This window comes from Suncus etruscus, chromosome 4 (genome assembly GCF_024139225.1).
Source record: "Suncus etruscus isolate mSunEtr1 chromosome 4, mSunEtr1.pri.cur, whole genome shotgun sequence".
NCBI lineage: Eukaryota > Metazoa > Chordata > Mammalia > Eulipotyphla > Soricidae > Suncus > Suncus etruscus.
The window spans coordinates 1,987,688-2,001,318 of NC_064851.1; the positions used below are offsets into that span (position 1 = coordinate 1,987,688).

At 54.5% G+C, this 13,631-nt stretch overlaps 1 protein-coding gene across 2 annotated transcripts; it reads right to left on the minus strand.

Annotated features, from left to right (window-relative positions):
• Window positions 1-126: 126 nt before the first annotated feature.
• Window positions 127-12,730, minus strand: FAM118A (family with sequence similarity 118 member A). Of its 2 annotated transcripts, XM_049771659.1 has the most exons (9): window positions 12,528-12,730; window positions 9,063-9,118; window positions 7,383-7,638; window positions 6,496-6,717; window positions 5,270-5,398; window positions 3,153-3,438; window positions 1,440-1,472; window positions 1,025-1,108; window positions 127-298 (listed from the first exon to the last, which is right to left on the minus strand). In XM_049771659.1, exons 2-9 carry the CDS (start codon window positions 9,107-9,109, stop codon window positions 279-281), a joined length of 1,077 nt encoding a protein of 358 aa, XP_049627616.1. In that variant the 5' UTR covers window positions 9,110-9,118; window positions 12,528-12,730; the 3' UTR covers window positions 127-278. The 2 variants fall into 2 exon arrangements, with proteins under 2 accessions (XP_049627616.1, XP_049627615.1); XM_049771658.1 differs by lacking the exon at window positions 12,528-12,730 and having other exon boundaries at window positions 9,063-9,415.
• Window positions 12,731-13,631: the final 901 nt, after the last annotated feature.

Consider the following 13,631-nt stretch of genomic DNA (forward strand, 5'->3'; position numbering starts at 1 on the left):
CCCTGAGGTAGTTGTCATGAGTCCGCACAGATACCTGAAGTGTGGGCGCACCTCCCAGGAGTGCAGCCCGCACAGGGCCACTCCCACCCAGCCTGGGGGCAACACCCCGCAGGGTTTTCGGGGTGCTTAGGACGGAGATCCCGTCAGAACATTCATCGTTTGAGCATGGCACTGTGGTCACAGAAAGCTGTTTTTCAAGTTGCAGGTTTTATTGGTGGTTTCAAAGATTTCACCTTCCCTGGTGGTCTAGTGGTTAGGATTCGGCGCTCTCAAAGATTTCAAGACCCTCCGGCATCATCTGTTGAAGAAAGAAAAGGAGATGGAAGCATTAAAGTGCGGCCACGGAGAATCTTCGCTGGTTCGTGGGTTGCCCAAAGCAGCCAGGTTTCCTTCCTCAGGACCAAAGACGGGACAGCAGCACGTCTAGAACCAGCTTCGAAAAGCCCTAACAATGGCGCAGGAAGCCCTTCGGTACACAGACCTGGTGAGCTCTGCCCGTGGGTGGCTGTCTCCTGCTTTCTTGGTGGGGCCTCAGCGAGTGGAATGCAAAAACCAACAGCCTAAAGTCGTATGCTCCCAGTCAGCAAAAGATAAATGGGAGCCAAACTAGATGCGGTGGGAAAGTCCTTTTTCGTCCTGGAGTCTGAGCCACGACCCACAGCAGGGAGAGGGAGGACCCTGTGGCAAGACCTGACTCCCTACCCAGAAGGGATCCCAGAATGCAGGGGTGCTCCTCGGGGGACAAGGGAGCTGTGAGAAGAGTGTCTCTCTGAGCCAAGGATGGCCATGGGGTGTGCCCCCCAGCACTGCACCCAGACACCACACCCCTTGCTCAGGCACCTCTCTGGGCAAATGAGAGGTCACAATTCCATTCCCTGCCAGAGGCCCCGAAAGAAAACACCTACAAACCAAAACCCCACAAACGTGCTGTCCCCAGCTGAAAAAACAAACATAAGGCCCCGGGAGGGGCCCCCAACACCCTGCACCTGCATAGGTGCAGTCCAGAGACAGAAAAAGCCAGTACCTGTGTCTGATTGTCGGGGCTTCTTGGAACCCTCCACACCTTTCTCCTCCGACTTCCTCTTTGCACAGTCCTGACAGGCAGTGCCTGAAAGAAGAAACCAGCTCTGAATCCGATTCGAGATCCCGTCAGATTCCAGATTCCCAAGGGGACTCACTCAGACACTGAACCCGACTCTAAGTCCCATTCAGAGACCAGATTCCCAATGGGTCTCAGGTACCCAACAGGGTCCTAAACCCTGTCAGAGACCAGATTCCCAACCAGACTCAGCAGCTGGGCCCAAATGTGCCTTCCTGCTACCACAAAGTCCCAGTGTCCCACCCTCTGCTCCCCAGTTGGGCTGGCCAGACCCCAGTGCAGGTGGTGACAAGGGACAGATGGAAGGAAGGGCAGGGAAGGGAAGAGGTGCTTTCTTTACCCAGCAATGTGGTGCTCTCCACTCGGTCGGCATCTGCAGAAGAAAGAAAAGGTTAGAGGCCCGGCGGGCAGGAAGGCTGTGCGGAACTCGGCGGTCAAGCACAGGGTTCACTGTGGCTCTGGGTGGCCGCGTCATCCTTACGCTGTCACAGAGGACACAGGCCTGGGAGAACACTGGAAGCAGAGCTTGCCTGGGGGGCCAGAGAGAGACACTTAGGAGCGGGTTGCCAGGAATGGCCACTCGCTCGAGACCTCTGCAGGCATTGCAGCCTGGGACAAGCTGACGTCTCGGAGCTCATGAGACTCAGGAGACATCGGACAGTGGGTGGGGAGCAGGCAGAGCACTGGCCTTGCACATGGGTAGCCCCTGTTGCCCACAGGGTCCTCCAGTACAGCAAGACTGTTGTTCCCTGAACACAGAACCAGGAGTGAATCTTGAGCACTGCTGTGGTGGTCCAGGAATCGGCAACAAAGTCACAGTGGTGCGACCACGGGCTGGGTCACCCATGCAGTCACTCAGCTCTGTGACCTTGTGTCTCCCGTTCAAGTCTCATTGGCCCGCAGGCGGCCCTGCTGTTGGGTTTCCTATTACAGTGAAAGGAGAGTCAGCGCAGCACTTCCAAGTTGCCCACATCCATGTTTTATGATGCCAGCCGGCCTAGGAGCCAAAGGCGCAGAGGGCCGGGAGACAGGATACTCCGTGGTCATCTGGCAGGCGACCAGGTCCCCAGAAGATGGGCCCCACAGGAAGTGCTCAGCTGGGTGTCGCACTCCTTCCAAGGAACAGGGAAACTCGAGGCTAAATAGATAAGCCTAAGTCTCCAGAGAACCTTTGTCCCCAGCATGCTAGCATTTCAAATGTGGTGAGAGGGTAAAGGCGGGAAAGTGCAGACCACAAGCAGCTGTAGCCACAGTCTAAGCCTTTAAGGGCCCCTACAGGGGCCGAAGAGATAGCATGGAGGTAAAGCGTTTGCCTTGCATACAGGTCAGTGGTTCAAATCCTGGCATCCCATATGGTCACCCGAGCATGCCAGGAGCGATTTCTGAGCGTAGATCGAGGAGGAACCCCTGAACGCTACCGGGTATGACCAAAAAAAAAAAAAAAAAAAAAAGGCCCCCTACAGCGGCACTGGGTACCCATCTCATCAGAGAGAGCAGAGGCAGCCTAACAAAAATGACTGAGACACTCAGTAAATTTCGTGATATTGAAAAATCCTATCTCGGGGGTCAGAGCGACAGCACAGTGGGGAGGGTGTTTGCCTTGCACACGGCCGACCAGGGTTCAATCCCCGGCATCCCGTAAGGTCCCCAAGCCTGCCAGGAATAATTTCTAGCACAGAGCCAAGAGGAACCTCTGAGCACCAGCAGGTGTAGCCCAAAGACCAAAAATAACAAAGAAAGAATATCTTATTTCGCGGTTCCAGCACAGGCCTTAAATGTGAGGCCCAGGATTCGGTCTTCACCCCCCCCCCCAAAACTGTGCCAGTCCTGTCCGTCAATACACTCATGAGAAAGAAATCTCGAACCTGGTGGGGTCAGTGGTGAGGACACTGACCTTACATACAATCAACCCAAGTTTGATCCCCAGTACTCGATATGGTCCTGAGTCTGCCAGGAGTGTTTTCTGAGCAGAGCCAACTGTCAGGCCTGAGCATTGCCAGTATGCGCCCCACAACAACAACAAAAAAAAAAAGAAGAGAGAGAAATCTCAAACCTGGGCTTCGCTGTTTGCAGATCTGAGTCGTCAGGTCCTGCACGTAGCCTGGAAAAGCTTCAAAGCAATCTCCATAGGACACGACTTTGATGCCGTGCAAGAGCATGTCGGCCTGGTGCTTGAAGAAGTGGTCCTTGTCCTCCTTGAGCACCAGCATGTAGTGCTCCAGGTCCACCTTGTTGGGCACCGAGTAGAGGAAGAGGGCCTGGAAGATCTGGTCTCGAAGTGTCTCTCCACAGCCCATGAACAGGAAGGACTTGGTGCGGTACAGGCCCTGGAGAACCCCCTGGAAAGGCAAAGACGCCTGAGGCACGGCTGCCAGTTCTGGTGCGGAGGGAGGTGCCCATCCCTCCTGGCAGGCCCACAGTCCAACCCTCACCGTGAGTGACCAACACATCGTCTAGAGCTGGGCTGAGCATAAAGGCGGTTCCTCTCCCCACCCCAGCCCCAACACCCAGAAACTGACCCCAGAGAGGAAAGTGGGGACACCACTGGGAAGGGGCAATGATGAAACGAGGGGGCCAGGGAAACAAAGGCTCGGGACCACCCCGTCCAACACCCCAATGCTGGTGAGCTCAGGGCTGCCCAGGACACAGACATCCCATGACGGGGCATGGAGGGAACTCCAGGCCATGGCCAGGGCCACCCACAGCCACACTTCACACCCCACACACACACACACACATACTCCCCAGGCTGAAGCAGGAAACCTCGGGCATCAGCATTTCCCTCTCCTTAGGGGTCAGGAGAAGCCTCAGAGAAAACAGTCAAAAGTGAAAGATGGCCGGAGAAGGCACGCTTGTGGAAGGTGCCAAAAGGCGCAGGAACCCAGTCTGATGAGAGGCTCCGAAGATGAAGATTCAGCGCCAGCATGCCCACATGCAGTGCGTTCACCCCATCCAGCCTCTCACGCGCCCTCCCCGACCTTCCCACCCTCCCGCTACCTGCAATCCCAGCATTCCTACCCAGCATGAGCTAAGGGGTTGTTTTCTCATCTGGAAATTCTCAACATTTTTTCCATTTTAATCAATGGTAATGACATCCTGGGCCCAAAAACAACTGAGCACCTCATGCCAAATGGGAACATTCTTAGTTTCCAGCAGAGCAAGACACAGAATTGCCCTGTGCTCACCGAGTCCTGACTCTCAAGCCTTCTCTCTCACTAAATCCCTGGAGAATTTCTTCGCTATTCGACCCTGTTGCCTTTCCTCTGCCCTTTGCTCTGTGGCCGAGGGAAATCTGGTGTCACCTGGGAAGTTTGCTTACGAAGAGAGAACACCCAAAGCATCGGCTTCTCCAAAGCCTGGTTTTTCCGTTTTGGGTTGTTTCTAAGTAAGTTTGTGGTAAGCATTTGAGTGGGGGTACAGACAGGTTTCAGTCCTTGAGCAGCGTGTGGGCTGCCAGGCCACCACAACCCCAGAGCCTGGCGTTCACCTGCTCTTAGTCGTCTGTCACATTCGAATGCTGAATTTATACATTGCCTGGGCAGGTACACCGGGGGTTGTTACTGCTGACTCCTGGCTCACCCTCAGGGATCACTCCTGGGGGCTCAGGGGACCACATGGAGTGCTAGAGTCCAGGTAAGTTGACCTTGCAAAGCAGGTCTCCTTGTACAGCTTTCCTCTGTACTCTGGACTCCAGCTGAACTCTGGCTCAGGCACCATGAATTTATAGTTTAAGTGTGGTTGTAAACAGGGTGGGAGGCGCACCCCAGCCTAAGACTATTCCTGGAGGCAGTTCCCATGATCACCAGCTATGGATGGCACAGACCAGCACGATCTGACCAGTGCTTGTAAAACACCAGCAACAAGCCTGAAAGGTAGTACAGAGTTGAGCTTGCCTGGTTCATGGGTGACCCTGTTTCCTCCATATCACATAGGAGCAATCCCTAAGTGCAAGAATCGGAAGGCCCAGAGCACACCCAAAATTTTTTCGGACAAAAGTCAATTAAAAAACAGACACTAAAAATCCACTGAACACCTGGTCCCTAAGCCAGGTCCCAGCCCCTTTGGAGACAGGGAGAAGAGGCTGCCGTTGGGCCTTGCACGTCAGGAGGCCGAGAGGCCAGGAAGGGTCAGTGTTCTCTAGAGATGCCGTGCAGAGGAAAGTGGCCTTACCATGACTTCTGGGTCCTGAGTCACATCTTTGTATCCCGAAGGATCCAACACCATGCCACAAGGGTCCGTATATAAGCCGTGGATGTGAAGGACACCATAGCGGATGTGGCCGCGTGCCCACTGCAGGACCTGGAGGGAGTGGACAAAGAGAACCCAACTTACTCAGAAGGGATGGAAAGGGGACATCTGCATCCTGGACTCGGAGGAGCAAGAGAAATGTCAAGGCTCCACAAACATAAGTCTTGGTTCCATCCTCATGCCAGGAGTCACTCCCCTGGCCCGCTTGGTGTGGCAAAATTTTTTCTTGTGGGGCCGGGCGGTGGCGCTGGAGGTAAGGTGCCTGCGCTAGCCTAGGAGACGGACCGCGGTTCGATCCCCCGGCGTCCCATATGGTCCCCCAAGCCAGGAGCGACTTCTGAGCGCATAGCCAGGAGTAACCCCTGAGCGTTACCGGGTGTGGCCCAAAAACCAAAAAAAAAAAAAAAGAAAAAAAATTTTTTTCTTGTCTGATTAACCTTGTCTCCAGGAGAGGACTGTATCTAACGGTACTCAGGGCTTACTCTTGTCTCCGTTCTCAGGGACCACTTGTGGCTGTGCTCACTCGGGGAAAGTTGGTGATGGTGATCAAAGCCAGGTCAGCTGCATTTGCAGGGCCAGTGCCGGCCCCTAGCCCCCACAGAACTGTTTCAATCCTAAGCTCAGCTATTGGCACTAGTTATCCCTGTGACATCAAATTCTTTGAAGACAGTTATGTAGGGGCCAGGAAATAGTACAGGGGGTGGGCAATGGCCTCACACATGACCAACCTGGGCTCCATACCCAGCTCATATGGTGCCCCACCTCCCTGCACCCCCTTCCAAAGTATTAGGATGAAGGGGCCAGGGAGATAGGCTGGACCTCCAATAGCTGAGACATGTTTGCACACTAAGGCCGATGACCCTCACGCATTGAGCATGGAGACAGCCCCACAGCACCCTGGGACAACCCCAATTCACAGCAATGGGATCGTGGTTGGCTTCACTTTTCTCACCTGTCTGCTTTATCCCCATTTCCCACCCTAACTCCAACAAACAGAGGTGGGGTCCTCTGAATGCAGAACAAGGACCAATGCAGGAAACAGAAGCCCTGAGACTTGGCCGAGCCCAGATCTGAGTTCTGTCGCAGTGGGGTCGGGAGCGCCAAGGCAGACGCATCTTGGCAGAGGGGAAAGGCTTCCTTGGCCACACCTTGGTCTTGTCCTTCAGGTCCAGGGACTCCATGGGCTTGTTCTGCTGCTGCCCGAAGAGCTCCAGCAGGTTGTCGTAGTTGGTGGTGAGGACCAGGGTGCCGCGCTCCATCAAGCCCAGGATGGACTGCAGCACCAGCGGGTTCTGGATGTGCTGCTCCAGGTTGTCGAAGATCTCCATCAGGCAGTCCTGGAAGAAGTTGGGCTTGGTGTCGCCCGTACGCTGGGGGAGTGGAACAGAACACTCTCAGCACCCTGGAGGCTACACGGGAGTGGCGGGGCGCTCAGACACGCCATTTAGAGGAGGAAAGAAAACCCAACCTGTAGAGCTCACTGACCTCCAGAGGGGAGACAGCGAGACACCGGCCACGATGTGAGAGGGAGGGCTAGGGAGCTAGAGGGCACCCCTGTGCCACACGGGGCAGGGAACGAAACAGCAAAAGGCTACTGAGAACTGAGGCGTCAGGTCAAAGGGGAGCACACCACGGAGGTGCTGAGGAAACAACCCAGCAGGCACTGCCAGGGGAGTAGAGCAGGTGAAGCCACAGGGTCTTAAGGTCTCCCCACCCACACCCTGAGAGGGCCACTGGATTTCTCCTGCAGCAGGGTCAGAAACACATGTCCCAACACATGCTGCATTGGTGGAAGGCAGCAAGTCCTCAACCAGCTCAACAGCAGAGCAGTCCCGCAGGCTGCACCCTGCCAGACCGCCCCTCTCTACTGTAGAAGAACCACTGGCGGCCTCAGTGGACACAACACACCTATCACGGCCCAGAGGCAGCTGCTCAGAAGCCTGAACCCTGGGTGGCCTTCTCCATACAAGTCCTGCCGTCTCTGCACCATGTTCCCCCCGCCCCCCAAGCCTGTGTGCCAGCCGGCAAGGCTCACCGGGGACATCTTCCGGATCAGGTCGTGGGCGACCACCAGCAGGTCCCTGTCCTTGGTCACCTTCCTGCGGAACTCGGCAACGTCCCCAGGGTGCAGCACCTCCAGCTGCTCTGCCGCCTCGATCACCGCCTCGATGCAGCTGCGCCAGGAGCACAGGGCAGGGATGCCCGGGGCCACCGCCGCGCTCACCCCCGTCCCGATGACCAGGAGCAGTTCCTGCGGCTGCTTCCGGACGAGGCTCTTTAAAAACTTTCTGCTTCAAACAGGAGGGAAGAGGCCGAGTCAGAGACCCACAGACACAACTCTGCAGCACGCGAGGAGGAAACCTGAGGGCTGAGCCTTGTGCTGGCTCTACCTCCTGCAGGTGACAACGACCAGAACTGGCAGAGACACAGCCCGGGCCGGGGGCACGCACGGGCAGCCAGCCCCAGTCGACCCCAGCCTCATCAGGGCTCACTCCAGAGCAGAGCCAGGAGCAGCCCTCGAGCAGAGCCACACAGTGGTCGACCTCCACCCCACCCACTCCACCCCACAAGACGCTGCTTCCTGAGAAGATCAAATCTTTGGACCACTACGAGCCTGGGAAGAAAGCCACCAGGAAGGGGCGGGAGAGATTTTGGTTTGGGGCTGGGTGTTGCTCAGAGCATCTTCCCGGCTGTTCAGGGGAACTTTTGGGGTGCTGTGTGTGTGTGTGTGTGTGTGTGTGTGTGTGTGTGAGAGAGAGAGAGAGAGAGAGAGAGAGAGAGAGAGAGAGAGAGTGTGTGTGTGTGTGTGAGAGAGAGAGAGAGAGAGAGAGAGAGAGAGAGAGAGAGAGAGAGAGAGAGAGAGAGATTTTTTTGTGTGGAAATGGGTTTTGAGTTTGTTTTTGAGTCACGACCAGCAGTGCTGGGGCTTACTTCTGGACTGCACTAGACTATCTCACTTCTTCCCGCCACCGAATGTTCTTTGGCTTATTTTTTAAAACACTAAACAGTTCAGTGATTTGAGTTCCTTTGAAGCTCAAATTACTTGTTGATACAATGATCCTTTTTACAGTGAAATCTTACAAAAGGGGGTTTTCGGGGCCGGAGAGATAGCATGGAGGTAAGGCGTTTGCCTTTCATGCAGGAGGTCATCGGTTCGAATCCCGGCGCCCCATATGGTCCCCTGTGCCTGCCAGGAGCAATTTCTGAGCCTGGAGCCAGGAATAACCCCTGAGCACTGCCAGGTGTGACCCAAAAACAAAAGGGGGTTTTCTGGGTGGGAGCCAATAGTACAGGAGGGCATTTACTCGGCACACAGCCAACTGGGGTCCAACTCTCAGCACCTCATGAGGTCCCCCAGCCCCGCCAGATGTGGCCCCGAAACAAAAACAAAAAGGTGGTTTTCTACCGTTGAACAACCCAACCCACTGATTGCTGAGTCCACCTGTGTGCCGCTTGCTGGAAAGTAAAACCCGTGTCCACGGAGGACTGAACATTTCCTTGTGCCAAGGGCAGACTGTAAAAGGGCCAGGGCGCCCCAACCACAGACACAGCCAGATCCCTAGGCAAGAAGAGAACTGCCTCCTGCCACGTTCTGATGTAGAAGGCAAAGAGAAAAAATCATCTTGGAATCCCACTCTCCCCCAGCCCCCCGTAGGCAGGACACAGGAGACTGGCAGGAGGCAGGGCCCACAGACATGCAGCAGACTTCATTTACCTGGATTTTTGTTCACTTCGATTTTCTGTCTTTTCCACGGGATCCATCTGTGAATCCTAAAGAGAAAAATGAACCAGACATGACATAGTTTTCCTAGTTACCAGTCCCTGCAGGAAGCAGAGATGGGATTCAAAGCAAAACTCTTGACTTTATTTAAATGGCAATACTTGAAAATAAATCATATACAAAATGCAACCAAAGTGTGTCCTCAGCCACCACCTGTAAGCTGTCCCCTGGACGGGAAAGGAGGGGACAGCAGACACAGAGTTCCACAACCTGGGCACAAAACTTGACTCCACAGGTGCTGGGACACGAGGACTTCGTGCAAAGCAGGAGCGGCATCTCTGGGCAGCCTGCTGCTCAGGGCAGAGCACTGTGAGCAGTCAAGGCCGCCGTCAAGGTCCACAGCGCCAGTCTCACCACGGACAGACGGAAACCCAGGGCACAGAAATGAGAGACCACTCTGGCTGACCCAGAAAAGGAATCGAACCAGCGAGGTCTCTATTTCCAAGCCCCCTCCAGAGCCAATGTCTAGCAGACAGACCCGCAGCTACCTTCTGACCTAATATTCACATGAACTTTAAATACGGAAAGTTTTTCAATTCAGTAATCTCACTGCCTAGAAGCAGGAACTGTCAGCCTCCTCATCAGAGACCATACTCCGTATCTTCATCTGCGCTTTATAATCAAGGCCCACAGACACGACTCACAACTCTAGGTTGATAGCCTGTGGCTCAGGGATGTGACGTTGGCAGAGCACTTGACTTGCACTGTGAGGCCCTGGGCTCTATTCCCCAACACCAGGGAGAAAAACAGCTGCAACCGTGGGACTCGAGTACGTCTCGTCCTCTACACAGGACATTCCACCACACTGCTGACCATCGGTGAACAAAGCCTTTTCCCTGGTTTGAAATTACCTGGGAGAAACATCCGAGAGGCAGATGGGCTGAGTTATGAAACCTGAAACTACATCTCTACAGACACGATCCAGCCACGTCCCAGAGTGCAGGCCATGGACTGCGGGAGCACCTGCTGGATCTGACCAGCCTCAGTGAGAACTGCCTTTGCAGGGATGGACACCTGTTTAGGGGTGCAATCATTTTTTCCTCAACTAGAATTAGGTCACCAAAAATAATTTTCCAAGGAAAGAAAACAAGGCACCGTCACTCGATAAGCACCATTAGGATTTCTGTTTGTCTTTGTTTTTAATCTTAGGCGCCGCAATTCTCAATGTGGAGAATGGCAGGTTTTCATGAGTCAACTGTGCCAGCAGCCACCCTGCACCAGGTCAAAGCGTCCCCTCCACTGCGCCAAAGACCTTTTTCATTTATTGTTTCAGCACCTTCAAGCTTATGTCTAAATGAGACCTTAAGAAATGACCCCTTGGGCCCGGAGGGATAGCACAGCGGTGTTTGCCTTGCAAGCAGCCGATCCAGGACCAAAGGTAGTTGGTTCGAATCCTGGTGTCCCATATGGTCCCCCGTGCCTGCCAGGAACTATTTCTGAGCAGACAGCCAGGAGGAACCCCTGAGCGCCGCTGGGTGTGGCCCAAAAACCAAAAAAAAAAAAAAAAAATGACCCTTTGGGACCAGAGAGATAGCATGCAGGTAAGGTGTTTGCCTTGCATGCAGAGGACAATGGTTTGAATCCCGGCGTTCCATATGGTCCCCCGAGCCTGCCAGGAGCATGGAGCCAGGAGTAACCCCTAAGCCCTGCCGGGTGTGACCCAAAAACCAAAAAAATAAAAAGAGAAGAAGAAATGACCCTGCACCTGAGCACAGAGGTTTAAGTGTCTGAACACATTGTCCAATGGGAAAGGATTCAGAGCTTCCATCAAAAGTGAGGGGCAGGCAGTATAGCTCCTGCAGGGAGAGCAGGGAGGGCACTTGCCTGCACAGAGCCAACCCAGGTTCAATCCCCAGCACCCCAAATAGCCCCGACTCTTGCAGGAGTGATTCCTGACCACAGACCATTGGGTAAGTAGTGAGTGAGGGACACAGAAATGGCTCAACAGGCAGAAGAGAGCACACGCTTTTGGGGCAGCACACCAAGGCAAGCCCCAAAGCAGCGAGGTGGGAGTAACCCCTGAGCACTTCTGGGTGTGGGAAAAGAGCCTAGGGTACAGGCTAAACTGAGGGCCCCACTGCTGGAACCTGGCGATGGGAACGGCGGGTCCCTCAACACCTCCTCCCTCCTCCCTCTCACCGAGGAGCTGCCTTCATCACAGACCACTGCTGCTGCAGCCCACTGGCCATTCCCTAATAAAGTCCCAAACCTGAGGCTCCCACTGCACTCCACAGCCCCCAGCAACTCTGGACCCCGATTGGCCACACTGTGCCCCAGTTCACAGCTCCGACACAGGAATGCTCGGAACTCAGCCAGCGGGAGAGGCTCATTGTGGGAAGCGTGGAGAATTCACACTGCTGAGTCAGCAGCCCAGACTCGGGTCTGTCTTGGGGTGCCCTGACTTCCTTTCCTAACCCCCCACTGCAGGTTCAAAGCAAAGTCACCTGAGGCACTTTGGTGAAAAGCTTCCCAGTTAACTCACGGCTCTCAGAAAAAGTGAGGCCTCCCCAACAATGGAGAGAGAATCTTTCAACTCAGCTTTTCACAAACACTTGGGAATTTGCGATGGAGAGCTGGAGTGGTAGCATACAGGCAGGATGTTTTTCTTGCACACAGCTGACCCGAGTTGAGTCCCCAGCATCCCATCTGGTCCCCTGAGCCTGCCAGGAGTCATCCCCAAGTGCAGAGCCAAGAGTAACCCCCGAACATTGCAGGGTGTGAATTAGAAAAAATAAAATGGGAATGGGAAGTGCCCATTGGTGCTGGGACTCCAGGACCCACCCCTAGAGGGGACGGGGACAGGGAAAGGAGGGGCGCAGCCTCAGAGCTCAGTGCTCCTGCCCCCCAGGGCAACCGAAGCAGTTTTAAGGACCAAACTCAGGCCTCAAACATGCAAGCCTCACACGCCTGCCGTGAGTCGTCTCCTAGCCCGTTAATATTTTCCAAACAGTCGCTGGTCAGGCCAGGGAGATGACTCAAAGAACTTGGAACACATCTCTGTATCAGGGAGCCCCAATTTAGATTCACTGCACCCCACAGTCCTGGAGCCCCTTTGAGAGGAGCCCCACGCACCTGCAATTGCCCTGAGCACCGCTAAGCCCCCCCCCCAACAAAATCACATGTTCCTATTTTGTGCCACAGCAACAATCTGTAAAACCTACGTCCAGGGGCCGGAGAGATAGCATGGAGGTAAGGCGTTTGCCTTTCATGCAGGAGGTCATCGGTTCGAATCCCGGCGCCCCATATGGTCCCCTGTGCCTGCCAGGAGCAATTTCTGAGCCTGGAGCCAGGAATAACCCCTGAGCACTGCCAGGTGTGACCCAAAAACCAAAAAAAAAAAAAAAAAAAAAACCTACGTCCAGTTCGAATCTTCAAAAAGTTCCCAGAGATTAGGCTTACCCCTAAAATAAGTGATGGGACAGTTTTCAGACGCACCAAACACCGATGGAACAGGAGGGCATGTTCCTGAGCACACCAGAGTCTGTCCAAGGCCCGAAGTTTCTTCCTCTCTCCACACTTCAGCCACAGCACCGAAGTGAACCTGAGGCCCCTGGAGCCCCAACTACGCCCCCAGCACAGAGCAGACCTGCCCTTATTTAGGCATTTCCAGCCCATCAGCACGCCGCATGTTCAAAGGTGTTACCTCATTTCCTGTTCTTCAGGCAATGAACACAATCACCAGAGCCAAACCTCAAAGCGACCTCCAAAGTACCCAAGTCTTCTGCCTTTCAGCTCAGGAAACCACGCGAGTTAGTAGCGGATGGAGAAGTTCGGCTAAGAGTGAACTCAGCTCTGGTGTCCCAAAGTACCCTTCCCAGCTAGACGGTAGGCAACGTGCACCAGAAGCCTGCCGGGACCTCAGTTTCCCTGGCGACCCTGGCGTTCCCATGGTCTGCAGGCCGAGAGCCAAGTCATCGCACAACCAGCGGCGTTTCTGAGCAGATGTAGGATCCCACACAGAAGTGGGAAAGCAGTTCCTGTCTGCATTCTCCTAAAGCCGTGCCTCGGTCTGAGCAGGATGTGTCCTGCTCACAGTCCGGCATCTTGGGCCAGGGGCTGGCATAAAGGGCTGGAGAGCAGTTGGCGAGCGGAGCTGGCTGAGAGCCCTGCAGAGGAAGGTGCCCCAAGCACCCCACCAGGGTGCAGCCACCCACACACATTTTCTGGATCACGAGTATTTCATCGCCTGGCTTCAGGGAAGTCAGACAGCCACTCTCTTCCCACCCTGCCCCCTCCCTGCATCTAACACTAAATAAATGCTCACAACTGAGATTAATAGAAAATCAACTTTCACTTATTAGTCACAGGACCCAAGAGATCCATGGTGCAGGGGGTGCTTGCCTTGCATGCAGCCAACTTGGGTTCAATTCCCAGAATTCCAGATGCCCCCCTCGAATGCAGAGTCAGAAGTTAAGTCTTAGGCACCACTGAGTGTGGCCCAAAAACAAGATAACCAAAAAAACTAATTGGCCACGGCTAGCAAAATAAAACCCCCATTCCCCA

What these genes read in the sequence shown, in the direction of transcription:
- FAM118A (XM_049771659.1), bottom strand. Translation starts at nt 9,109, where the DNA reads ATGGATCCCGTGGAAAAGACAGAAAATCGAAGTGAACAAAAATCCAG. An exon ending in CGAAGTGAACAAAAATCCAG is followed by an intron (nt 7,639 to 9,062) that starts GTAAATGAAGTC and finishes TCCTGTTTGAAG; the next exon opens with CAGAAAGTTTTTAAAGAGCC. An exon ending in ACCTGAAGGACAAGACCAAG is followed by an intron (nt 5,399 to 6,495) that starts GTGTGGCCAAGG and finishes CACTCCCTCCAG; the next exon opens with GTCCTGCAGTGGGCACGCGG.